This window comes from Erythrolamprus reginae, chromosome 4, assembly GCF_031021105.1.
Source record: "Erythrolamprus reginae isolate rEryReg1 chromosome 4, rEryReg1.hap1, whole genome shotgun sequence".
In the NCBI taxonomy this organism is placed as follows: Eukaryota; Metazoa; Chordata; class Lepidosauria; order Squamata; family Dipsadidae; genus Erythrolamprus; species Erythrolamprus reginae.
Genome location: NC_091953.1, coordinates 40,011,786 through 40,039,249, shown reverse-complemented (window position 1 = coordinate 40,039,249; position 27,464 = coordinate 40,011,786). Strand labels below are relative to the sequence as shown.

General features: G+C 35.9%; 1 protein-coding gene across 19 annotated transcripts in view; it reads right to left on the bottom strand.

The window, feature by feature from the left end:
• Positions 1-14,865: 14,865 nt before the first annotated feature.
• The window catches only part of BBX (BBX high mobility group box domain containing), a 117,801-nt gene continuing 105,202 nt past the window's right edge, over positions 14,866-27,464 (bottom strand). For all 19 annotated transcript variants that reach the window (XM_070750132.1, XM_070750114.1, XM_070750127.1 and 16 more), the window contains 3 exons: positions 24,951-25,070; positions 24,103-24,295; positions 14,866-19,712 (listed from right to left, as the gene is read on the bottom strand). In XM_070750132.1, coding sequence (XP_070606233.1) covers positions 19,625-19,712; positions 24,103-24,295; positions 24,951-25,070 — 401 coding nt within the window. In that variant the 3' untranslated portion in view covers positions 14,866-19,624. The remainder of the gene's footprint in view (positions 19,713-24,102; positions 24,296-24,950; positions 25,071-27,464) is intronic.

The window sequence follows — 27,464 nt, the reverse complement described above, 5'->3', positions numbered from 1 at the left end:
ATATCTTCTTTTCTATTATTTATTAGATATATTTTACTATGAGTATCTCCTTTATGACCTTCATCATGTATTTCACTATGTGTATATAGATATATACCCACTAAAACCCTCATTGTGTATTGGACAAAATAAATCAATCAATAAATAAAATATATCTCATATCTCCTCCTCTATCCTCCATTGATGTACAGTAAGACCTCACCTATCGCTGGTGTTATGTTCCAGACCCGGCCGCGATAGGTGAAATCCGCGATGGGGAATTTATCGACTGATAGTACTTATTTAAGTATTTATATTGTAATTGTTTGGTAAGTTTTCATTGTTTTAAGTGTTTATAAACCCTTCCCACACAGTATTTTTTTTAGATACAGTATTCAAATACAGTATTTACAATTTTAGATTTTTTTTTTTTGAAAAACCTGCCGATTGAGTTCCGCGGGCTGTTTAAATCTGCCGATCGACTTCCTCAGAAACCCGCGAACCAGCGAAGATCCGCGAACACCGTTCCCTGTAGGCTGCGCACGTGCGCGCGCACTCCAAAATACCGGGTCGCACGCCCTTTTCCATGGGCGCGCAGTCCCCATTTTCCATGGGTGCGCAGTCCTGCGGGGCGGGGGCGGGGAGGCGCCGGCAGCAGAAGGGAAGGGAGCCGCAGTCGCCCCTGCCTCCCCATGTTGCTTCCGGCCCCCTCGGCCTTTCGTCACTGCCCCCCACCCAATCCGCCCCCTCTGCTCCGCCGCCGCCTCCTACCTTTGGGCGCGGCTCCTCCGCACCCAGAACGCACGCCTTGCCCGTCTCAGTCCCTTTGCTGAGAGCACTTTCATCCCGGGCTCTCAGCAAGGGGGTTGCAGGAGAGGCGGGGCAGGTTGCGCACGCTCCCTATCTCCATACCAGGCCACTCAGAACATTCAAAATAAGAAAAACTTTCGCCAGCGAAGGCTTTTCTTATTTTGAATGTTCCGAGTTGCCTGGTATGGAGATACGGAGCGTGCGCAACCGCTCGCGCCCCCCCGACATTGAATATCACCTTCGCCGGCCTCTGCTGAGAGAACGTCTGCCGGCGAAGGCTTTTCTTATTTTGAATGTTCCGAGTGGCCTGGTATGGAGATAGGGAGCGCGCGCAACGGCGCGCCTCCCCCCAACATTGAATATTACCAGCCTCCGCTGAGAAGAACGGAGAGAGAACGAGAGTGAGTGAGAGCAACAGACAGCAAGATAGAGAGAAAGTGAGAAAGAGAGAGAGAGAGAAAGGGGGAGAGAAAGAGATAGCAAGAGAGAGAACAAGAGAGAGAAAGAGTGTGAGAAAGAAAACAAGAAAGAGTGAGAGAGAGAGAGAAAGCAAGAGAGGGAGAAAGTGAGAAAAAGAAAGAGACCAAGAGGGGGAAAGAGAGAGAAAGAGAAAGAAAGAAAGAAAGAAAGAAAGAAAGAGAGAGATGAGAGAGGAAGGAACAGAGTGAGAGAGAGAGACAGAGAAAGCAAGAGAGAGAGAGAGAAGAGTGGAAGGAAGAGATAGAGAGAAATGATAGAAAAAAGGGGAGAAAAGAGAAATGAGAAAATGATTGAGGCAGAGAATGACAGGAGAGAGAAACAGAGAGAGAAGTGACTTGATTTAAAGCATATGGTAAAAGCACTTAAATAATAACAGAGAAAAAAAACCCAGCCCTCACCTGTTTTTATTAATAGTTATGTTTTTGGTTTTGCTGGTTGATTTAGTTTTAATAGTAATGGATTTTGGTTTTTTAAAATTATTAATTTCTTTTAATAAAAGGGATTTTTTTCTTATTTATTTATTTATTTATTTATTTATTTATTTATTTATTTATTTATTTATTTATTTATTTATTTATTTATTTATTATTCTATGCCGCCCAGTCCCAAAGGGACTGTCGCTCAGACACTATACTTTTCCGCCCACACCGGAAAAAAATTAGAGGGTACATTGTCCGCGAATGATTTTTCTCATTAATATTTCTTGAAAACCCGCGATGAAGTGAAGCCGCAGTAGGTGAAGCGCGGTATAGCGAGGGACTACTGTATTGCACTTTATTCTTATATCTTCACTCCTATCCTTTCTTTCTTTCCTCTCTTTAATATATATTATCACATGGTTAATCTCATTAACCTTCATTATGTATTGGATAAAATAAATAAACAAATAAAGTAAAATAGTGGTAGCCAAAGTTTTTAAAAAGATTAAAATCCAAAGGATGAAATATGGTATGTGTTGTCTGCCAGGCAGAACAGGTATGTATTTGAATTATTGGTACAGTATGTACTTTTCGAAAAGGAATTTCAATAATATTGAAAACAGTATGTTTGCAATCAAATTTCTGAACCCTGAAAAATTTTAACCTTACCCAAAGTGGCTTGCGTTTGAAATGATTGTTTAAACACAAAAGAAAGACTGGAATGGGTCTCTTTGAGACTGTATACTGTACATATATGCAAGAAAGAACGGGGCTCGTATTATCGTGGGGTTGTGAAAAAGTCAAATTATACTGAGAAAGAATTAATGTGTGGTTAGTAGAGATGCTAGATAAGAAAATAGAAAAAAAACCCAGAACTTTTTCTTTTGGGAATAGCACAGGGGAAGCTAGAAAAAAGTCAATTATTTTTGATATTACAAATAACCATAGCCACAAGGATAACCTTTGCACAAGCATGGAAAAGAAGAGGAGGTAATCGAAAAAAATAACAGTCTGCGGTGAAATGGATTAATTAACATACGAACTAAAAAATAAAAAAGATTCAGACTATGCTGGGATAAATTCTACTAATGGATGGAAAAATGGAAAAGTTCAAAATAGATAGTTAAAATAAAAGATGTAATGTTTAAGGAGAAAGAAATAGAAGTTCAAATATTGGGGGGAAAGGAAAAAAGGGAGAAAGAAGACCTATTTGAAAGGATGTATAGAAATTATAAATGAATTGTTAATATTAGCTACATAAATATAAGTAAGTATTAATGAATATCATGAGAAATGTAAACTGTCTTGTCACATAACATCCAATGGCTTTAAATGTTTTCTGTTTGTTACATGTATTTGTAAATATTTTTTTTAAAAAAAGAAACTACAGTGATACCTCGTCTTACAAACGCCTCGCCATACAAACTTTTCGAGATACAAACCTGGGGTTTAAGATTTTTTTGCCTCTTCTTACAAACTATTTTCACCTTACAAACCCACCGCTGCCACTGGGATGCCCCGCCTCTGGACTTCCGTTGCCAGCAAAGCACCCATTTTTGCACTGCTGGGATTCCCCTGAGCCTCCCCTCCATGGGAAACCCCACCTCCAGACTTCCACGTTTTTGCGATGCTGCAGAGGAATACCAGCAGTGCAAAAATGGGCATTTTGCTGGCAATGGAAGTCCAGAGGTGGGGTTTCCCAGCGAGGGGAGCCTCAGCGAAGTCACAGCATCACAAAAACACGGAAGTCCAGAGGTGGGATTTTGAGGACTTCCGTGTTTTTGTGATGCTGCAATTTCACTGATGCTCCCTTCACTGGGAAACCCCACCTCCGGACTTCCGTTGCCAGCGAAGCGCTCATTTTTGCGATGCTGGGATTCCCCTGCAGCATCGTCCGGAGGTAGGGTTTCCCATGGAGGGGAGCCTCAGGGGAATCCCAGCAGCGCAAAAACGGGTGCTTCGGCTGGCAAAAGGAGTGAATTTTGGGCTTGCACGCATTAATCGCTTTTCCATTGGTTCCTATGGGAAACATTGTTTCGTCTTACAAACTTTTCACCTTAAGAATCTCGTCCCGGAACCAATTAAGTTTGTAAGACAAGGTATCACTGTATATATATATAATAAAATTGAAGCCAAATATTTCTATCTGTTTTTGCTCTCTACTTTATAAATTCTAGAAAAAAATTCAAAATAATTACAATAAGAACAGAAGCAAAGGAAATTGCTTTTTCTAGATCAAAGATTTAATCATCTAGAGTCCAGGGGTCTCCAACCTTGGCAACTTTAAGACTCGTGGACTTCAACTCCCAAAATTCCTCAGCCTGCTGAGAAATTCTAGGAGTTGAAGTCCACAAGTCTATGGAAACAACCCCCTCCCCGATGTTCGCACTGCTCCCACTATACTGGCCTTTGGAAAAGCTGTTAAGGCCTGGCTTTGCTGACAGGTCTGGGGGCCATAAATCTAAACATCTGACATGTCCGAATTATGCTCGACTTGTATGTATGTTGTTGTTAGATTGGATTTAGGGTTTTTACATGGAACTATTTTTGCAGAAGAGGCGGAGTAACGACACGACACAAGAGCTGGATTTAAAACTGGATCATTTTTATTAATTAAATTTGCATAATTTAATTAAATAAATTAGCATAAATTAGCATAATTAACTATAACCCTAACAAGGACCCGCAGGGTCAAACAATTGCTTCCGGGGCGGAAAATGACGTCAGAAAAACTTCCGGGGCAACTTATGGGCGTAGCTCCATGCTGATCCAGGTGAGGGACCACGCCCTCACCTGAGATTCTGCCATGCACTTGCATGTGGGAGGTCCCGCCTGCTAACCCCTACAAGGGGAATTAAATGGGCGGGACCTAAAGACAGGTTCCCCCCAATAGCTTCAGTCGCTCGAACCACAAGCCTTTGGAGAGAACCTGTCAATCATCCCCAAAGATGCCCAACGGAGAACACGCAGTTGCTAAACCACCACCCAGTTTTCCGCACCTAACCTGCCTATCCAAATGACCAAAGGTAAGCCAATTAGCCTAAAACAGGGGCGAAGCACCCCCTAACCGCCTATCCGTTGCCGCAGTGTGGAATAGGCGAAAAAACGGTTATAGCAAATGCCAGGACTGCCAAAAATTCCTATTTGGCCCCCTAGGGCGACCCTCAGTAGCACACTGAAAGATAGGGAGGGCGGGTGGGTGTTCGCTGCTGAGTCCAGGGCGAAAAGGAAATTTTCAAGCCTGCCCAGCCCTTTTATAGGGCTGGCAGGCTCCGCCCTGGACTCATCATCAGGCAGGCCGAAGCCTCCTGATGATGGCCGAGATCTTGCGAGATCTCAGCATTTCCAAGATGGCAGCTTCGCCGAAGATCGTGTCCCCTGGCCCTGCTGCAAAACGTGCCGGGGATGAAGACACCGGCAGGTATAGTGGGGTTTATAATTGAGGTTTTATAACTATTGTTAATATTTGACTTCTTCTCACTATTGTACTAATGTATTTTTTATTGTTGTAAGCCACCCTGAGTCCTACGGGATTGTGCTACATAGAAGTCGAATAAATTAAATTAAATTAAAATTGCCAAGGTTGGAGACACCTGATCCAGACTGTAGCTGGACTTCAACTTGCTCTATCAATTGCTCTGGAGGAAGGATCCTAGACGTATGTACAATCTTTCTTTTAATTTTCTTTTTATTTGTTCACACTGCACCCTAGGAGATTCGAAACATTACAAAAATAATAGCATAATCATACAATAATTATAAATGAAAAAAATATTACACATTAACGTAGCACTGTCTTCGTTCCATCTGTGGGACTCTAAAATGAAACTACAGCTCCCTTGTACTCAAGTATCATGTCCCATAGAAGGGGATTAATAAATAATAAAATAATTCTAGGAATCTAAGACATAAATGGAATGTTCATTTTTAATTACAGTGTGGAATTTCATAAAATTAAGTAAAGGCGGATTTCGCTGAATTACAATGAAACGCTCCAATTGTCTATTCAGATATAATCCCTACTGAATTTAATAATCATATCTTTATTGGCATGACTGCAGGCATGAAGTTTAAAGTTATTTTATTTTGATTGAAATGTACAATGTTGGTTTTAAAATATAAATGTTATGTTATAAGAGCACAACTTTTCATTGCAGACCACAGCTGCACAATTATACAACTTTAGGTATCCCAGTAAATATCTTGCTCTACGAAATACTTTTTTCCCCACCCAACATTGTTTAACATCTTTTATCCCCTTAATCAATGAGCATTATTAATTTTAAGTAGCAGACTCCTGCACTATTGTAAGTCATACGGTCCAGACAAGTGACGGCAAATTTATGTGGAGATATACCATGACATTTTGGCCATAAACTATATGCATGTTTTTTAACTGTGGGATTCAAATGGTTTTTAGATTGTTTTTTTAAGAGCTTTTAATATTATTTATATGTTTTAATCTTTGTTGTGAACCAACTAAAGTCTCTAGGAAGAAGGGGGGGGCATGCAAATAGAATTAAATAAATAAATAAATAAATATTACTTAATAATAAAATAATATAACCATAGAGGGTCATGTTTTCATCATGGCATTCTTTCATCTAGGAACAAAACTGTGAATCACATAAGTACTTCCAGAGACACCACGTGAGGGGAGCATTATTAGCGCATTGGATGGAGATCAAGAAAAAGCAGTTGACTTTTATTAGAATAAATATATTGGTATTGGCTCTGACTTCCAGCATAATTGTATGATGCTCCTCTGATGCCTACATATCATCTGAAAATACTGTATTGCTGAAGAGGCTATTGACTTCCGATTGAATGCGTAATTCTTAACAGTAGTAAATAAGGATCTTCCTTGTAACAAAAGGGAAATTATCAATTCTCAGGAAACCAGGACTTTCTTGAGAACTATAGCCTTTATCCAATTTATTTATCTCCTCTTTTCTTGCATAGTCTTTTTCTTTCTTTCTACTTCTCCTCTTGGATATGTCACCCACTTTTAGCTTGTAACTTTCTGCTTCAGCTACACCTTAATTAATTACAGCTAATCCTCAACTTAAAACCATTTGTTTAGTGCCTGTTCAAAGTTACAATGGCAATGAAAAAGTGACTTATTGTATTTGACTTTTTCATATCTACAACCATTGCAGCATTCTTCTGTTCTGTCGGGCTCTCTGGTAAAATCCTCCCAAAAATTCACAGGTACAAATTTCAGACAGACACACGTTTGAAAATTCAAAACAATGTTCTTTATAATGAAAATTCAAACCAAGCCCTCTTTTGGTATAGCAAAGAGCACTCATCTCCAAACAAACTGGTAATTTGCACAAGTCCATTATCAGTTCTGTGATACTTAGCTTGCAGCTGTGAGGCAATTCACAGTCCTTCTTCTTTCACAAAGTGACACACTGTCCTGGTTTAGTTTCAGAACGGGGAAAAATCAGCACACAAAAAGTCAAAGTCAGTAAAGCAGTCATGAAACACAATGATCAGATAATCCTCCACAATGGCCAAACCCACAGGCTGCTATTTATAGCAGCCTCACTAATTACCACAGCCCCACCCAACCACAGGTGGCCTCATTTTCTTTGATAATAATCTCTCAGTTGTTGTTGCCTATGCATCGCTCTCTGCATGCCTGGCTGTATCATTAACTCTTGTTCTGAATCCAAGGAGGAGCTAGATAATTGATCTCCTTCTGAACTGTCTGCCACACTCTCCTCCTCCCTGTCACTCATGTCTTCTTGGTCACAGGAGCCTTCATCATCAGATTCCACCGGGGGCAAAACAGGCCTGCAGCATGTGGATGTCTCCCCCACATCCACAGTCCTTGGGGCAGGAGCAGGGCCAGAGCTAACCACAACATCTTCTAATAATCCAATCAAAATTCAGACGTTTGGCAACTGGCATGTATTTATGACAGTTGCATTATCCTGAGGTCATGTGATCACTTTTGCTACTTTCTGACAAGAAAAGTCAATGAAGAAGCCCATTTCAGTGAATAACTACATAAAAACTGTAATGACTGACTTAATAACTGAGGTAAGAAAGATTTTAAAATAGGACAAAACTCATTTAACAACTGTCTTACTTAGCAATGGACATTTTGGGCTCAATTGTGATCCTAATTCAAGGACAAGCTATATTTAAATTGGCTTCTAACACCTCAATTAGGCCTGTTAACATTTTGGCTCTCTCCAATAATGTGTGTGTTTTTATGGGAAATACTTATTAATAGTAAAAACAATCTGGCTTGAGCTCAAAACCTATTGCATTCAAAACCTTTTCTTTATTGCCAGACATCTTTTATCAATCCCAATGGTGGATTTTCCTAAAAAATGTTATTTAGGGGGAAAAAAGTTAAAATTCATCCTGGCTGCTGAAATCCTAATAATTGCATTAAAAAAATCTGCCCAGCAGTACATGCAAAGCATCTTGCTTTGCTCTAGGACTCATACTAAATATATTTGAAATCTGCCAGCATCATTTTCCCTCTCTTGGAGAAACAAATGCATCCTGATCATTGTGTTATATTGTGTTAGTCAATTTTTAACTGAATACCAATAAGAAATGGCACTTCATATGCACTTGGTGCATTCTAGTCAGATACCATCTGCCAGAAAAGCACAGTACTGTTCTGAAGCTTGCTACAGAAAACTTGCTTAGGCTGTAATTAAAACCACAGTAAGAACTTGATTTGTTTATGGAATACGCAAACAAATGTATTTGTTAACTACAATCATGCAATGAGCTAAATGCATTTTTAATGGTGAAGCTACAGTGTTCTCCTAGAATATGCATTGTCCTTCTGCACTATATATTCTTGCTGTTGGGATATTATTGCGGTGAGCCCAAAATCAAAATCATGACAGCTGTTTCTACACTATTTGGTTCACTTTAGTTCTTTGGCTACAACAAAACACATCAATTCTTTTAACATCAAAAAACTCAGTTGAGATATTCTTTTGAGGCGGGGAGATGCCAACCACCTTAGCCTGCTGATTTGATTATGCAGAGTACAATGTTTTCCAAGATAAATTTAAAGTCCTCTGCCTTTGTTTAAAAATAATGCATTTCTATGCTGCAATAAGTGCGATCTTAGAAGTGCACTCCAATTCTAAATTGTGCTCACTGTAGAATTCGGGTATTGTCTAAAAAAGAAACTGTTAGCTTTTTTCCAGAAGAATTCTATTTTAACTTCTATTGATCAGATTTCAAACCATGCAGCATATTAAGTTCCCCTTAATTGAGTAACAGCCCTATAATCAAGACTGCAACTTCAAGACATAATTTTTATATACAATATAGAAGCAAGCAAATTAATCTTATCAGCTTTTCTTAATCATTCTTTGTACACTTGTCAAACAAGCAGGATCGTTCGCCAGATTATGCCTAGCACTCAATTACTGAATAAATGGAAGAAGAGATGATAACTTTACTGCTTATTCTTTTGGCCAACATTCAGGAACTAGGGCCACTAGTGGCACAATGGTTATAATGCAGTATTACAACTAATTCTGCCTAGATTCCGCAGTTTGATCCTAAGTGGTTCCAGTTTGACTCTTCCTTCCATCCTTCTGAGATCAGTAAAATAAGGAGCCAGATTGTTGGGGGCAATATGCTGATACTGGTAAATCATTCAGAGAATTGCTAAATCATTTAGAGAATTCTCTATGGAGTTGTACATAAGTCTAAGTGCTATACATTTTAAAGTGAATGAATATGTAAAGAATATGTAAAGACATCTCTCTCTTTTGTTCGGAAGATTAGTGACATGCCAGCAGAATCAAGTTAAGCATTTTCCCAATGTTTAACATGTGAAACCCAAAAGGTTTGCCATTACTGATTTAGTATATATTTCCTTCTTTTGCTCATAGTTGGCACCAAGTATGGAAGGAGCCATATATGTCTTCATTGGTTTTAAGCAGTATTGGGCTGTTTTTTCTGAATGCTTCTATTCATCTGCATGAATATATATTTGTTTCTCATTTTGTAGATACTGTATTTTAATATTCTAACATTGGTACAATATGTTAATTTTAGTAGCATTTGATACTGATGTATTGTAGGTTGCACACCATTGATTTACAGAGTAATTGTTGCCTTCACACAATAGATTGTACAGAATTGTTGTCAGTGTCTCATACTCTAACTCAGTTCACTAGCCATAAAAGTAAATATACACACTCAGGTCAAAATGAAACAGTTTTTAATGATAAATGTCAATATATTCATAGTTATTGAAACATAATAGAAACCCCTTTTGATCCTAAAAATGGTCCCATTTTTCAGGTGTAAGGATTTTGGTGATTAACTTGAGTCCAAAGTTCTGTAAGTTTCTTTATTCAGCTATATTTTTATTTTTCAAGTTATGTGGATGAGTGAATGTACATTGCACATTCTCACCCACACATCTAAACCAAGAGCCAAATTATATGTTATTTTAAAGATGTAGCTAGAAGCCTTTTAATAAAATATAAGCACAGAAGAACTGATTTGTATCAACATCCAAATTATTTGCATGCTTATTCCTAACTTGACTGGCATACTGGAAGACAGCAAAAAGTAAAAGATATTGTGATTTCTATTCTGCTACACAAACTAACAGTTTAACTCCTAGATGCTAGGAAAGAGTGTCACATTAGCCACACTTAGCACAGTATGTCTTGCACAACAAGTCTGTCTCATTTATTTCCAAGCAACTAATTACTTTTCAAGTTAATATTAAATCTATTATTGACCTTAATGTCCTTGTTTGGTACAAAAAAAGTGTTGTTTTTAAAAGATTGATAAATTTTATATATATATTTAAAAAAGATACAACAGCATTCAGTCATAAAGGTTAGCTAAAATTTTGGCAGGAGATGATCCAATTTACTTCAGCAATTCTTAAAAAAGAAAAGTAACAATGCTCCAAGGTACTTTAGGTAACATCGCCGGGGTGGCGCAGCAGGTAGATTGCTGTACTGCAGGCCACTGAAGCTGACTGTAGATCTGAAGATCAGCGGTTCAAATCTCATCACCTGCTCAAGGCTGACTCAACCTTCCATCCTTCCGAGGTGGGTAAAATGAGGACCCGGATTGTGGGGGCAAAACGCTGGTTCTGTTAAAAAGTGCTATTGCTAACATGTTGTAAGCCGCCCTGAGTCTAAGGAGAAGGGCGGCATAAAAATTGAATAAATAAATAAATAAATAAACATTGCGTCCTAGAGCTAAGTTGGAATTTGATGACGATGATGGCTGGGAATTTTGAGTGACAATTCCAAAGTATCCATCTGGAGGCTGGAAAGGATGTTCTGACATGTTTCATTAGTAGCCTAATTATCGTGTCATTGTCATTGCTTGAGAGAATGCAGTACATGTGAACTCTGGAAATGTAGTAGTAGGACTTTTTCTTCTGATTTATACTTTTGTTTTTGGCTGAATGTTGATCAAATGGGAAAATATGGTAAAATTAATTATTGAATTGTAATATTGGTGTTGTCTGCCTTTTGTGCTTTTTTCTAGAAGCCCTGGTCATCTCCTGTTCGGATTACTGCAATGAGCTCTACATGGGGCTACCCTTGAAAAGTATCTGGAAACCTCAGCTGGCCCAAAGTGCAACCTCGTGACCTCCAATGAGTGCCCAAAGGAGAGAAACACATTTGCTTTGCAAAATGTATTGACTGCCAGTTTGCTTCTCAGTCCAATTTCAGGTGATGGTTATGATAGAAACATAGAAGACTGACGGCAGAAAAAGATCTCATGATCCATCTAGTCTGCCCTTATACTATTTTTTGTATTTTATCTTAGGATGGATCTATGTTTACCCCAGGCATGTTTAAATTCAGTTACTGTGGATTTACCAACCACGTCTGCTGGAAGTTTGTTCCAAGGATCTACTACTTTCAGTAAAATAATATTTTCTCATGTTGCTTTTGATCTTTCCCCCAACTAACTTCAGATTGCGTCCCCTTGTTCGTGTTCCCTTTCCTATTAAAAACACTTCCCTCCTGAACCTTATTTAATCCTTTGACATATTTAAATGTTTCGATCATGTTCCCCCTTTTCCTTCTGTCCTCCAGACTATACAGATTGAGTTCATTAAGTCTTTCCTGATATGTTTTATGCTTAAGACCTTCCACCATTTTTGTAGCCTGTCTTTGGACCCGTTCAATTTTGTCAATATCTTTTTATTTATTTATTTATTTGATTTTTATGCCGCCCTTCTCCTTAGATTCAGGGCGGCTTACAACATGTTAGCAATAGCACTTTTTAAAACAGAGCTAGGCTATTGCCCCCACAATCCGGGTCCTCATTTTACCTACCTCGGAAGGATGGAAGGCTGAGTCAACCTTGAGCCGGTGATGAGATTTGAACCGCTGACATTCAGATCTATAGTCAGCTTCATTGGCCTGCAGTACAGCACTCTACCTGCTGCGCCACCCCGGCTCATGTAGGTGAGGTCTCCAGAACTGAACACAGTATTCCAAATGTGGTCTCACCAGCGCTCTATATATGATCTACAAAGCCTTGCATAGGATAAGGCTAGGCTACATATGGAATAGGATTTGTTTCATTACATCAGTCCATCCTACCTGGTCAGGCAGGGGAGATATGTTGCAGACTCTATCAGTTAAAGCAGAGAGCCTTCTCTGCAGTTGCCTCTGCCTTATGAGATGAGTCAGGCACCTGCTATGCTATCATTACAAAAAGGGGTTAAAATATGGCTCAGCAGCCTTATGTGGGAACCCAAAGGAGTGGGAAATCATGTCATTAGTGCCATGAAAGCTCTCGTTTGTTTCAGTTAACCAACTTTTTACAGGGTTATCTTTTCTTGCCTCCTTAAATTATTTTCAAAAATAAAAATAAACATTTTAACTTGAATTTGCACTTTACTATTTTAATTTTTTATACACTGTTATCTTCAGAGGGGCGGCATACAAATCTAATAAATTATTATTATTATTAATTATATATCTAGGTCCTTCCTTGAGGGTGATAGATAGCTTAGAAATATGGGTATCCGAACTAAGAATTTTTTAAAGGAATGAATGTGTGCCACATGTAAGCAGCAATACAACTATAAATTGTATACCAAGATTTTGAAATTCTGTTCTGAAAAACCTAGGATTGCATAGTAATTCCATGAGATTTGGTAGACTGTAAAGGGATGGGAAGTTTATTTGAATAAAGCCAGTGGTATCCATAGCAATTTTTCTAAGATACATTTGAAAAATCAGGGCTTGTCAGTTGACATTTAAAAAAAGACTATGGTGTGTGTGTATATATAATAATGCGTTACATTGCTTCTTGATCAAAGGTTGCACTTTTTTAAAAAAATATTTTTTTAATAAAACTTTTTCTGTGGTCTGAAAGTTTGAAAAATTCTGTTAAACAGTTTATAAATGAGAATATTTCAAAAAAAGCTGTTTTTAATTAAAATGCTTCGAATTAATAAAGAAAAAACATTTTAATTGCTGTATTCAAGTCATAAATTGAACATATTTCTTATATTCTGAATGGCTGAAAATATATATTAATATATTTGAACACTTTAAAGATGTTACATTTTATGAATTATAATCTCTAGAATATTTACCTCTAATAAATTTATGTATCAAATGAAGCTTGTTAGATTTGTTGCATGACACAAAACTATCAAGATATAATACAACTGAACACTAGGGACATAGTTTTCATTTTGCAACAGGTTTTTTTTAAAAAAGTAAATACATACATAAATAATCCAAACATGGAAAAGCATCTATTGGAATTATTTTCAAGCACACAGATTAAGAGAGGACAAACAGACAGAAATGTATGGCAAATGTGATTTATATCCAGCAGACTGATAATCCTATTAAGCAAAGATTATAGTCATTCATTATAGAAAATTAGACTTTCTCACATAATTGCGGATAGTTCCTTTCGCAAATCCACTATACACCATTGATATTTTGAAAAATACAACTGTTCACATTTTAAATAGGACATGTATACATCTGTTAATAAAGCCTCAAGTAAAAGGTTTAAATGTTTTAAACTGCAGGGGTTACCTACAGTCAGTTTAAATAGACCATGTAGTACAATTCTTTAACAAAGCATTTTCGATAATGCACAATTTCAGTTTACAAAGAAAACCAGATGAAAATTATATTGTAAAAAGGCAAAATAGCTTCACATATGGAACATTCAAAGGGGTGATAAAATTTTTATTTTAAAAAATATGATCTGAAAACAATATTTGAAATGAATTTAAAGACCTGATCTTCCAAGACAAATGAGCTGGCAATACCTGATACTAAAACACAAATTAGATATTAATAGGGAAGCAATTCCTTGGAATAATAGGATGAAAAGATATTAATTTATGTCTGACAAATATTTGACTACTATAGTTGTCCATTGTGAACTATGGCAGTTGTATATTTTTATTCAAAAGATCACAACCCATGTACCTGAATATTACATTGCAATTAATCATCTATATTACGGAATGAAAGCATTTCAATTATTGCCTCAAGACCTGGAGAAGAAGTGCTTCAGGAAAAAAAATGGGGAGATAATGGGAGCTTATTGTATATGTATGAAATATTTTTGGTTTTCAAAAAATGGATTATTGAATGTTAGAATTTAGTGACCAAAAAGTAACTACTATAACATTTTGTAGTACTTATGTTAGAATTATAACTTGTAAGAGAATGGGATAATAGTTCTCATGGAATGTATTTTATATATTGTAGACATAGGACATCAGAAAACCTAACATAATTTCATGCCTATGAAATTCTGTACATCATCAACAGACTGGCCCAGTTTTCTATGAGAAGAAAACTATGTAGTATAATGACAATTTTTTTGTGTAAGAAATGCATGAGTATGTTTTGTGTGTTTACATTTTAGGTATTGTTATGTGAAAAGCAACTGTCCAAAATTTTCTATGAAAAACATTTAGTACAAATGTTTTGTCCAATATATTAGTATGCATATATGTTTATATATTGGAATTAAAATGTAAACCAAAAGCTAGTGATAAAATAAAATTATGATTCCTGCCATATGGATATTACAATAGGATTAGTGTGGGTCATAAAGATTGCTGAAAACTGCTGTATTTCCGTGTACTCCCAATTAGTCATCTATTAACTTGAAAAGACTTCATGAGGAATCATGAAAATAAATGAAATCAACTGAAGTAGTTTTAATAGAGGTAGCATCAGAATTAGTTGTAGAATACAGTGCAGCTGAGAGGCATAAATATACATTGGTACAAGGCAAATTCAATTATCATTATAGACTTTACTACAATTTTCCTTCAAAAACCAAAGCCCCCCCCCACTGAAATCATGTGATGCTAATGCCCTATTCTTATGCATTGATTAACTCTTATCACATAACTTTCTTTCAGCATATATTTTATATAATTATTGAACATGAATTGATCTTGGAAAACAAACAGCATTCCAAGCTTTGTACTAAGGATTAGAGCTTTTTCAGTCTCATTGATAACTGAAAACACTGAGAATCAAGTTATAATTGTCTATAAAAGCTCATTTTTTGAGTTTTGCAGTCATTTTTCAGGGAACTATTAGTTTTTTGGGGGGTATAATCTGTAAAAATAAGTTATTGCACGGTTTCTCACTCCAGACATCATGCTATACTTTTATTCTCTCTCTGCCAGTATGTCTAGATCTTCAGTAATGGTTACCATGCACATGGGATATTGCAAGCCTGTCAATGTGAATGTTCTGTCTGGAATCATTTTGAAACCAAATATTGTAGAAAGAATGCAGATATTTCCAGCCTTCATTATGTACAAATTCAATAAATGCTGTCCCCCCACCTACTGGGAAGTACTGAACACTATGAGAACTATTACTCTTGTATGTGTATATATGGAGATAAAGTTGCAAAGACTGTATATGCGTTTTAAAAGCTGACTGAACTATTCCTCAGGAGTACATCTCCTTTTTATATATTAGACTTCACTCATCCCATTTATGTTAACCTTGTGATGTCACACTGTACAACTCTTCTGAGTTTGCAAGTGACTATGTACAGTCAACAAATGATTAGTGATTAGCAGTTACATTTATGCAACAGAGATTATCTAGGAAAAATAGTGAAATTCACAATATTGTGGTTTGCTTTGAATGACACAGATTGAATTTCAGGTGAGAAAAAAAGCAAAAACTCCTTTGCTTGTAATTTTCAGATATTGTATTAGTAAAAAGCACACTATATCTTTGTAAATAAATATATCCTATATCTGGTATCACAGTACAATCCAGAGAAAAATACTGTCATAAATACAGCATGATATAAGCTCCACAAGATTTTACATTAGTTTTGGTCTTGAATCTGGAAAACACCCTAACAGGAGAATCAAAATCTAATACACATATTAAATACTTTGCAGAACTCATTTCCCACCCCACCCTCTAATACAGTACTAACACAATTACATGAAAATGACATTACAGTATCCTCCCAGCTGAATCTATGCTTGCAATATCAGCTACTATGTGTATATCTCAGAAGTATGCGAAATCAAAAATCATTAAATAAATAAACTACCATAAAGAAAACTGGGCAATGCTAAATTGTATATTTAGAAAATATCTCACCTTCAGAAAGAGACCACTGAGGAGGGTAGAATATGTTGTTTATCTTATTTAAATTTTGTTTGTAAAAGAAAAAGGACATATACAGGTTCAGACCTAGAGGATATTGTTAAATGCATAAATACTGATAACTGCTAAATTAGAATGGGTTTGATAAACTATAATACAACATACTGGAATAAATGGTAGAGAACATAATATTTTGGTTTTTTTGAAATAGTTAAGGTGCAACATTTCTTGCTCAAAATGAATTAATGGACATAAGTTTGATAGTGACATTGCTTATATATGAAAATGCATATCACAGAAATGAAATTTCTTTTTAAAAACCCACACAAATCAATAAAAAATAAAAAAGCAATTTAACAATACATTGTTGATTTCACATTTTTTTGTGCTAACAAAATGTTCTTCCTTTCTGAAATCAGGGATCCCCATTCTAATAAATTCAGTAATTTCTGTAAAATTAAGACGTCATTCAAGGACAACAAAAGAAAGAAACCACAGGGCACAATTTATCTGGCTCTTCTTCTGCAGAACCCCCATTGGAATGAATGGAAGCCATGCAATACCAGCTTTCCAATGAGGATGGCTACAGAGAATCTTCCAAGTGGGCTGTGCTCCTAATGAACTATAAAGCTTTGCAGGATTTCTGCTACTCTTGGAGCCCAATTGCTTAAAAATTAAGCATATCTACAGAAAAGTTTATTAGCATCAGAAAACACTTGTATTCAGCAAACTGACCCATATTCAGACCCTTGTCTAAGGGATAGTCAATAAAGTTTTTGAAAGAAAGGTAATCAAGATATTAATTTACTTAGAAAAAGCTAATTTTCCGCATTCTTTATAAAGGTACCATTCATACAAAGAAATATTTTAGGAATAACATAGACATTTAAAATACAGAATACAGATGATGTACTTTCGCAAAAATGTAGTTATTCTAATGGATTCAATAGAATGAGTATGTTAGTACCCACTGAAAAGATGAAGAGGCTGCACCGTAAGGTATTTGGATTTCAGCTACTAACATAGTTGAGCCATAGCTAGTACATGGTCATATATTCCTTTAGCTACCACAATATATGCTCAATGGTATGGCATAATGGCAGCATTCTATTTTGTTAAAATAATTTAGAAAACATTAACAAAATTGAACTATTAAAATAGCTCCACAGGTTACAGCAGCATGTGGAAATTTCTTCTACCTGAATTTTCTAACAAGTTTTTATTTTCTCATGCCTGTTGAAACTGTTTTTTTAAAATTCTATTTCTGCAATATTTAGAACTTTAAATGAGTTTTGATTTTTTTTTACATAGGCTGAAGTGACAATTTTTGTTATCATCAATTATTACAAAGTATATGATCTACTTGTTTCCTGGTTCAGACCTGAAAAGAGATGCACTGATTAGAATAATAAAAAGCTAAGCCAAGCAAGTTTTAAGAGTCACTATTTGTATGGCTGTTAAATCCATAAAGGGGGGGAAAAACATATTCCCTAACAATTTTGTCACATACAAATGAAGAAGGCCTGATAACACTGTGTAAACACTCATAGAGAGACCTAATTAATATAAAAGAGTCTCACTGAACTAAACACTACCACAAAATTCCACCAGAGACAAGACTCATAGAAAATTATTGCTGGGGTCTGATCAATAGCATTTGGTTAAATCTTTGTTCTATGATGCAAATCAAAATAGGGAAATTTATTGTGCTATGGAAGAAGTACCCTGTATTAATGTGTAAATTTCCTGTCAAATTCTTATGAAAAATAAAATGTTGCTGCTAGGAGTATTGTTGCCCTGATCCAGTCAGGGTCTGTATACATGTGGAAGGAGGCTTCCATTTGTGCATCACTAGAAAGATGGAAAACCGTGTAGACAGATGCCAAATTCCCCTGTTTGATGTTACAGCAGAATTACTGTACTTGGGGCCTTGGACAAAAATTAAAGTACCACTTATCAATGATTTCATATCATGCAGCCAATATAGGGTGTCTTTTTAAAAAGAATCTGTATAGACGATGCTGCATGTTGTGTTGAATGACAGGAAATTGGCATATATAAAGTAATTAGGAAATAACCTAAGTAACAATAATTATATAACTCTAGAACCTGCTCTGGTAAGAGATGTAGAGATGGGGAAAGGATGCAACACAGAATAAAGATAACACAAATTGAAAAATGGTCTGTTTGATGGCCTAAATTCTGTAACATTATTCCTCAGTCATCATCTACTCAGCACTTTACCATCCCAAACTACCACTGGCACTTCATAAACTGATGAAGCCAATTCAGACTGTGCATAGTATTTATGACAATTCCAGTGTCCATAAAATGTAAAATATATTCATCAGTGTATATGTCAACTGAAAGGATTTCTCCCCAAAAGAGTGAAGTAGTACTAAGGTCACTTCTGAACAATATATTAATAGTATTTTCGTCTTTTTACTGCTTTAAACTTAGCCATTCTGAATTTTTGTCCAAAAATAAATGAAATTTTCAAGGTTTGAAATTCAAACCAGTAATCTGTAAGCACTGCTCTTATCTGTATGCCAGACCTTTGCTTTAAAATGTAAATCTTCATTATTTTATGCTTAATTTTTTTTTTAAAAAGCACAATAAAGCCTGTCAATATTTTTTTTTGCCAAAAATTCTATCACCCTGGTGGCAAATTCAGAAAAGTGCAGAATTTCTTGGGCGCATGGCCGCACATAGACCTCAAACAACGGTACACCTCCCATGCGTTCTTGGAGTCTACAAACAGGTTCTTAAATTCACTCTTAAATATATAAATGCAGGTATAACCTATTATATAAACCATCCGAGAACTTAAATGTTCATGTAAAAAGGACTAAGATTATCTAGTAACTAGTGCAGTGTATCAGTTCTTTTTCTTTCTCTTCTTTCTTTCTCTCTCTCTTTCCTTCCTTCCTTCCTTTTCTGTACTTTTGCTTAAAGTGGCTAGATTTCATATGAACTACTTTTGACAGAACAGGTGCTGTGTGAGCAACAGTAAACTTTGCCTTCTCCATGTAACTGTGAATTTACCACTTTAAAACCTTCACTAGAAAGCAAAGCTCCAGGATATTTCATTTCTGTTCTATAAGAGAGAAATAACATCGCTCTCCTAGTACATTTTAGGCTCAAGCTAAAGGAATCTGGAACAAGCTACAAGTGAAATCTGTGCCACACTGAACATGAACCACTCATTTTCAGTCTATGAGTTCCTCCATCATATGGACTGACTACCATCCATTGGTAAAGACAAGGCTAGAATATTAGGTAAAGCACAATGTTTTACAAAAGGGTAAAGCTTCACTGGTCAGCACAGGAAATAAGCACTGGAGCCTGAGACATTTCTTTTGGCTGTCCATCACAGGGAAGAGGAGGTGTTCTCTGATTCCTACAAAGGAAGAATAGATGTAATGTTAACTCAGAGAACATACCCTTTTTAAAAAACCCGAACACTAAAATAAAGCAAAAGCTTGTTTTATTGGAGTTTGATACAATGAATTTTTGTATGCAGCAGACCAAATTAGGAGAGTGATTTATGCCGTTTGTGGGATCTACGTGATGCAAATTACATCATTTGTATATTTGTGAATTGTAAATTACAAAAATGATGTAATTTGTACCATTTCTATAATTAGGTCATCACATAATGACTAAAATACCCACAATGTCTTACTCTTAGATTCAACAGATTTTCTTTAATAAATAGCCCTTCTTACAATTAATGTTAAAGTAGGATGTCACTGTATTCACTTATTGTACAGTATATTCAAAGTGCCAATTAAATAATCTAGTAAGTGTAAAGTAAAACTGTTAAAATGTTACAACTTTTGAATTACAGATGCCTTGTTGAAGAAAAGAAGATAATCTTTTGCTAAAAAAAAATACCTACAACATTCAGATGAAAACACTGTTAACATATTGGGGATTAAGAAAAAAGGGCTTCTACTACTGGATTACTGCATTGGGAAAGAGATCGAAGTAGATAACATCATTTCAAATGATTGCATTTTATGATTCAATGATCTAAAAAGTTTGGTTTCCAAGTAAGTTTTGTCATTTTAGAATTGTGGTTTTCCTCTTAAAATAAGAGAACAGTACTAAATAGATACAGAATACTGAACTGGGATAACTGGAGACCTGCCTTCATTTTTATATCACTAGCTCACACTAATCATATTAATAAACCCACTTCAGTTTAGTGACAATAATGCACCAAGGAAGTGACCACAATAGTAGAAGGGGAAAAAATAGAAAAGGCACACTTCTGTGCACTTCAACAGTGAATGTACATCTGAGATTTTTCTTACAATGTACAGCTTACATAGAATACAGACAATTAGAAGCATATTTGGAAAACAGTTTGTTAGTTTTTATTTCCTCTTTCAGACTGTTTCCTTAAAAGTTCAGTAACAACAGAACTCTCAGAGTGCTGGGTTTTAAAAAAAAAAAACACCAGGAAGCTGAACTGCTTGGGCAAGTTATCAGGAATAGTTTTTGTTAAATGAAAATCAAGGGCAATATACTCCACTGGAGTTAGAAATTTCCTGTTCTTAATTTTTACATAATTGCTTTTAGAAAAACAACAAACTTTTTATTTTTATTTTCCAAAGGCTGTTATATAAAACTCTTTCATTTCCGAAACTCTCCTACAGGTCATGGAATCCCTTGAACAATTGCTGAATTCTTTTCCTGGGTATTTCCAATCTTGAGAAAAGGAAAGAAGTATGCTGGGTACTAAATATTGTAAATCTTCCTTCCACTATTCATAAAACATATTCCAATAAAACAAGGAGGGTATTAGATTAATCTCCTTGCATGCTTATTTAAATCTTCCCCCCCCTATATAGTTATACAGAAACACTTTTCGCTATACTCTTCGTTTTCCTTCTTCTGTTGGAAAGCAGCTATTGCAATTTGAAAATGTCTGGTATGTGCAAACAATACTGTAAAGAATGAGAATAATGCCATAACGGTAACCAGGAGAGGAAGCTTTATTACAATTAAGTTGCCTTAGCAATAGTTTCAAAGGAACCAAATCATTTGGGGGGGGGGGGGCAGGCTGGTTCAAATTTCTAACATAGTTTCTCTCCCATATATCACAAGGTAGCCCATATATATGAAACTGAGCCTTAGCACTAGCACTTATATACTGCCTCATAGGACTTTTACAGCCCTCTCTAAGAGTCAGCATATCGCCCCAACAATCTGGTCCTTCATTTTACCCACCTCAGAAGGATGGTGTCTGGCTGAACTCTCTGAGTCAACCGTGAGCCGGTGAGATTTGAACTGCCAAACTGCAGCTAGCAGTCAGATGAAATAGCCTACAGTACTGCACTCTAACCACTGTGCCATCTCTGCTCTTATGGTTTTTTAATAATAATAATTTCCCAGAGAACCACATATATCTGTCTTACTAAAAACCTTAGCTTATTTGCACCATTCACACACATATGTATTCTAGAAAGGATAAACTTAGAAATCACTGTGTACAGTGTTATTTATTGTTCTAAAATATGCTCAACTTCTACTTCTTTACTCATATTTTACATGAACTGGTCCTACATTAAATTTTTGGGAAGTATCTTCAGGGAAAACTTCATTTTCTACATTAAGTTGCAAGTATTAGGATACTAAAATGTAACACAGAAGCTCTATATCATCTCTACTGAAAAAAATGCTCTAAAATTTGCTTTCTACATTTTGTGTGAATTGGAACATGTTTCCTAAAAGAGTCTTTATTTCTGTCTGGTTTTGGCTACAGACATGCTCTGAGAGTCCCTGGTATTTAGTTCATTCCAGAAGATGCCTTCCATTGTTCTAATCAGACATGCAATGTCTCCAGGACAAAACTGTCAGAAACCTGGCAAATGCATACATTTGGCAGATAACATCTTTTGGAAGAGTATCTTGTATTCTGAATTTGCTTACGGTGGTAAATACAGAAAGATTTGCATTTATTCTCAAAATAGATTTGGGAATTTATATACAGTGATCCCTCGAGTTTCGCGATCTCGATCTTCGCGAAACGCTATATCGCGATTTAAAAAAAAAATTAATTAAAAAAAACCCCACTTCCGCGTTTGGCTTCGGGACTCAGCTGGGAAGCGGCACGGCTGTTTTAAAAGGTCGCAGCCAGCCTGGGGGGCTTCCCAGCACCCCCCCGAACACCCAACCTGGGTCTTCCCGGCCGCCCACGCAAAGGGGAAACCCCGGCTCCTCGCTGATGCCCGCCGCTCGCCCGCCCGCCAGCAAGAGGGGGAAGACCCAGGGAAGGTTCCTTCGGCCGCCCAGCAGCTGATCTGCTCGGTAGCGCAGCAGCAGCGAGGAGCCGAATCGGGGTTTCCCCTTTGCGTGGGCGGCGGGGAATGCAAACTCCACCATCTACGCATGCGTGGCCATAGAAAAAAAGGGCGCGCATGCGCAGATGGTGTTTTTACTTCCTCAACCCTACATCGCGAAAAATCGATTATCGCGAGGGGTCTTGGAACAGAACCCTCGCGATAATAGAGGGATCACTGTATACACATACATATATAGTTGTAAGTAAGTAGAAAGAGTATGACAATCCCATACTTTGGGAGGGCACCAAACACCTTTGTGAAACCTAGCATATTTTTAAGAAACCATTTTTAGAACTTTGATTTTTTTCCCTTTTTTTTGGTGCCCCCGCTCCCAAAATGGGAACTGAATTTAAGTCAAATTCTAAATTTAAAACAGAGCCAATGTATACATGCAATAGATTTCACCCCATTAACACAATTCTTAACACAAATACAGTGGTCAAATAATTTACAGTCATTCTATTTTCATTGGGATGGATAATAAGGTATGCATTTTGAAAATCATTATAATCATTTCAAACATTTGTCTAAAATTCCATTCTGGTGACAATGAAAATGCAATGAAATAATGCCATAATGTTTAATGCAAAAAGGAAGTTAAAAACAAGCAAAAATAATAATTAAAAAATGTTGAATAATTTTGTTGACACAAATGTATCCCTTTGGCTGACCTATTAGCACAGCCAGGAGAACACTTTTTAAATAGTCTCTGCCTCTCCATTTCAGTATTTGAGAAAACACTGACTGAAATTAAATTGACGCTCTAAATTCAATAATTGTATTATTGATACAAATCACATTTCAAAATGCTAACTTTGTGATTAAAGGACTTATAATATTGTACGTTTTTTTAAAAAAAGCCAATCTTCTGTGCTAAATCCAAAAAAGGTACAAGATCAGTTTCTGAAGATGTACATTTATTTACACAGACATGCGTATGACCATAAAATATAAATATATATAGACACAAACTTTCATTTCAACATTTCGGTTCTGGAAACAAGTAAAACTTTGCAAGTTCTACTGTTTTTCCTTTTCAAAAATGAGTGAGTTTAAACTAAAGTGACTTAACAATACACACCCATATCATTCTATTATATCAATGTTCATAGAAAATAATATTGCAGCCAAACTATTGGAAGAGGCAGTTAGTGCAAGAAAATGTCATCTTCCCACTGCATTCTACATTCCAGGCCTTTTCTAGGTGCACAGACTGGCTTTTTATAACTGCAGGGAAAAGAGAGATACTTTTCCTTATGGAAAAAAGATGGTAAAGAAATTAAGGACATCAGACAGTTATCAAATGATGTCTGTATATATGGAATATATAGCTAAAATGCTTAATGAGGCTCAAATAAACATCTATTAAATTGGGTGCTTAATTTTAGGCACAGCTACAGATATAAAAAGATAAAGTTCTTTTGAATTGGTACCTACCTGTGCACATTTTCCATTGCTGCTACCTCTGCTAAGGCAGCTAGACTGAAGAATGCAGATACAGACGGCATGTCTGATGTCATACTATGATTTTCTGCCAGATCGTTGTTTAGCAAGGATTCCTTACTGCATTCCATCCCTGTATTTAATGTTCTCTGAAGAGTATTCTGCAGTTGCCCTTTTGGGTTATCTTCTAAAAAATAAAAGCAAAATAGCAAAGGTTGTTTTAACAGAATCCAATGTTCCTTACACTGAAATGAAAAAATAAGGCATTATTCAGAGTTTTTCCTCCATGTTGTATGGAGACATACAACGTAAAAACAAATCCAGCGAATCAATTTCCAATTCACTGTCCACTGAAGGAAAATATAGGAGAACTTCTGTCCTTCTGGTACTTACCTTGAGATTGTGTTCTTTAGCATATTATAAATGTTTTAAACTGTGTGCATTATGCCACATTTTAAACATCTTAATGTGGTACTATTTTACTATTTTAAGCATTATTATGAAGAAAAGTGAAACTTTTGAAATATGAATTTAAATGGAGTAGAACTGGCCACATTAGGTCAGATGACTAAAGCCAAAATGAAAGTATGAAATCAGAAAAATACTGCATCTTAAATATGCATGATTTTTAAAATTCTTTACACAACACTTCATTCTAAAACTGCATAACACTAATAACACAAGACTTATTTACTTGTATTAGTATTTTTAAACAACTAATAGCTTACAATTCTACATTTTTGTGTTGTTTGTTTCTATGATTCCTGGAACTCACACACAAATTTGAGTAACGAATGAATTTGTAGCAGTAGCCAAAGAAAATCAGTCATATATTTACTTACCCAAACCTTGCCCTGCAGGTGAAACTCGACCATCTGCTGTCCGGACAAGATGTGTGATCTTGGTTTTTCTTGCTTTTCTTTTCTGACTTCCAACCAAAGGTTCTTGTATTACCACAGACTCTGGAATATTTAAAAGAAAGTTAGAGATCTTATTTTTCCCTAGCATCTCATTGGTGCTGGAATAAAGTTGCAATGGAGAAGCTAGTTGACTGTTAGCAAAATATTCTACATAGATCTTTTAAGAAATTCTAAATAAATGTAAGAAGCTAAGGAGAAATCTATCTAGTTTCAATAAGGGTTAAAGGAGTCACTACCATATTTAGTTATTTCATTGAGTCAAAATTTTTATCTGCACACTGGAACTGTGGAGGGGGGCACTTTATTAGCAATGCTATTCTATAACATTTTTGATAGAATCGTTCAAAGTACAGGTAATCCTCTATTTATGACTGTTTGTTTAATGACATACAAAGTTTTGATGACACTGAAAAAGTGACTTATAAGTTGTCCTCTCATTGATCTTCCCAGGAGGCATCTGACAAGGAAATTCAATAGAGGAAATTTATTTATTTATTAGATTTGTATGCTGCCCTTCTTCGAAAACTCGGGGAAATCAGATTCGCTTAATATGTAAGTAGTGTAACAATTGCGGTGATTTGCTTAGCAACAAAAAAGAATAATAAAATTGGGCATGACTCAGTGAACAGTCATATTGCTTAGTAAAATTGTAGTTGTAAGACAAAGACTCATAGGAACAATATTTCAAATGTTGACTCACTATTTCATCCCATGAAAAGCAAATAGAAGTTACTTAACCTCAATTAAATTGGATTGTTTTCACACAAGCCACTTTATTAGAATTCTTCAAGTTGAATTATTTACTAGTTTGTTTTATTTTCATATAGGTTTCTCCACTTAAATAACATTAAATAACTGATTTCCTCTGTGACGGGAATGCTTTCAATTACCCTTGCAGAGAAAAAAAAATTATTTACTTCTAAGTAACTTAGCTGCAAAACTCACTTCTAAGTAACTTAGCTGCCATGCAGCATGCAGAGAAAAAACCCTCATAATTATAGAATCTGTGGTGACATAGTTTGATAACAGTAAAGTAATGTAAAATATTACATATAATATGAAGCAATATACTTAATACTGAAGCACCATTAAACACAGCTTAGTTAACCAATTTGTTTACGAACATCTCCATTTTATATATAAACAAGATTCTGGATATTTCTAGTTAATTGGTAGAATCTGCGGTGACATAGTTTGATAACAGTAAAGTAATGTAAAATATTACATATAATATGAAGCAATATACTTAATACTGAAGCACCATTAAACACAGCCTAGTTAACCAATTTGTTTACGAACATCTCCATTTTATATATAAACAAGATTCTGGATATTTCTAGTTAATTTGTAGGTAGGAAAGCTATGACTCAGCAGCATTATTGATCTCTGAGGTGGATGAATCTCTAATTCTACAGGTATATGCAATCTTGCTTAATTTTTGCTTAACTTTTGTGTTTTCACATAATAAAAACTTTTAGTATTATTTCATGAATCCTCATATATCTAACTGACTAATTGTTCGTTTTATATGCTGTAAACTGCCCCGAGTCCCTGGAGAGGGACGGCATATAAATCCAAATAGTAATAATAATAATAATAATAATAATAATAATAATAATAATAATAACAACAACAACAATAACAACAACAATAACAACAACAATAATAATAATACACACAATGCTGTGGCACAGATGATTCACAGGAACTTGTGCCAGAACTACCTTCTACCAGTGGCAAAGAACTGGTGGGATCGTAAGCCCAAAAAAGTGGTCAAAAATGAGCAAGCAAAACTACTGTGGGACTTCCGACTGGCCGAATTTTGAAAAATAATACACCAGACATCATGATTGTGGAGAAAAAGAAAGTATGGATCATCAACATCGCAATCCCAGGAGACAACAGAATTGAGGAGAAGCAGCTAGAGAAGTTAGCAAAATATGAAGATTTGAAAATCGAGCTGTAACGACTTTGGCATAAGCCAATGAAAGTGGTCCCAGTGGTCCTTGGCATGCTGGGCAGTGCCAAAGGATCTCAGTGGACATTTGAAAACCATTGGAATTGACAAAATCTCCATCTGTCAATTGCAAAAGGGATCGGCACACATAATTCACCACTACATGGGGGGCGCCCGACTGGTGATGAAATACGAAATCCAGCATACTGATCTCGTTTGCTGTGTTGTATTGTTGAAATAATAATAATAATAATAATAATAATAATAATAATAATAATAATAATAATAATTTACATACACATAAAAAATAATAAAAGAGGTGAAGAGATTCAAGGCTACCTGATAAGCTTTTTTTGGCCCTAACTTTAGGACAAAGAGCAGGAATTTGAAAAATGGAACTTTTCCCCCTGCTGTTCAATTATGTCCCATTCTTGGAGGCTGTAGTTTTATTGGCAGGGTTTTTCCAAAGTGATTGACCA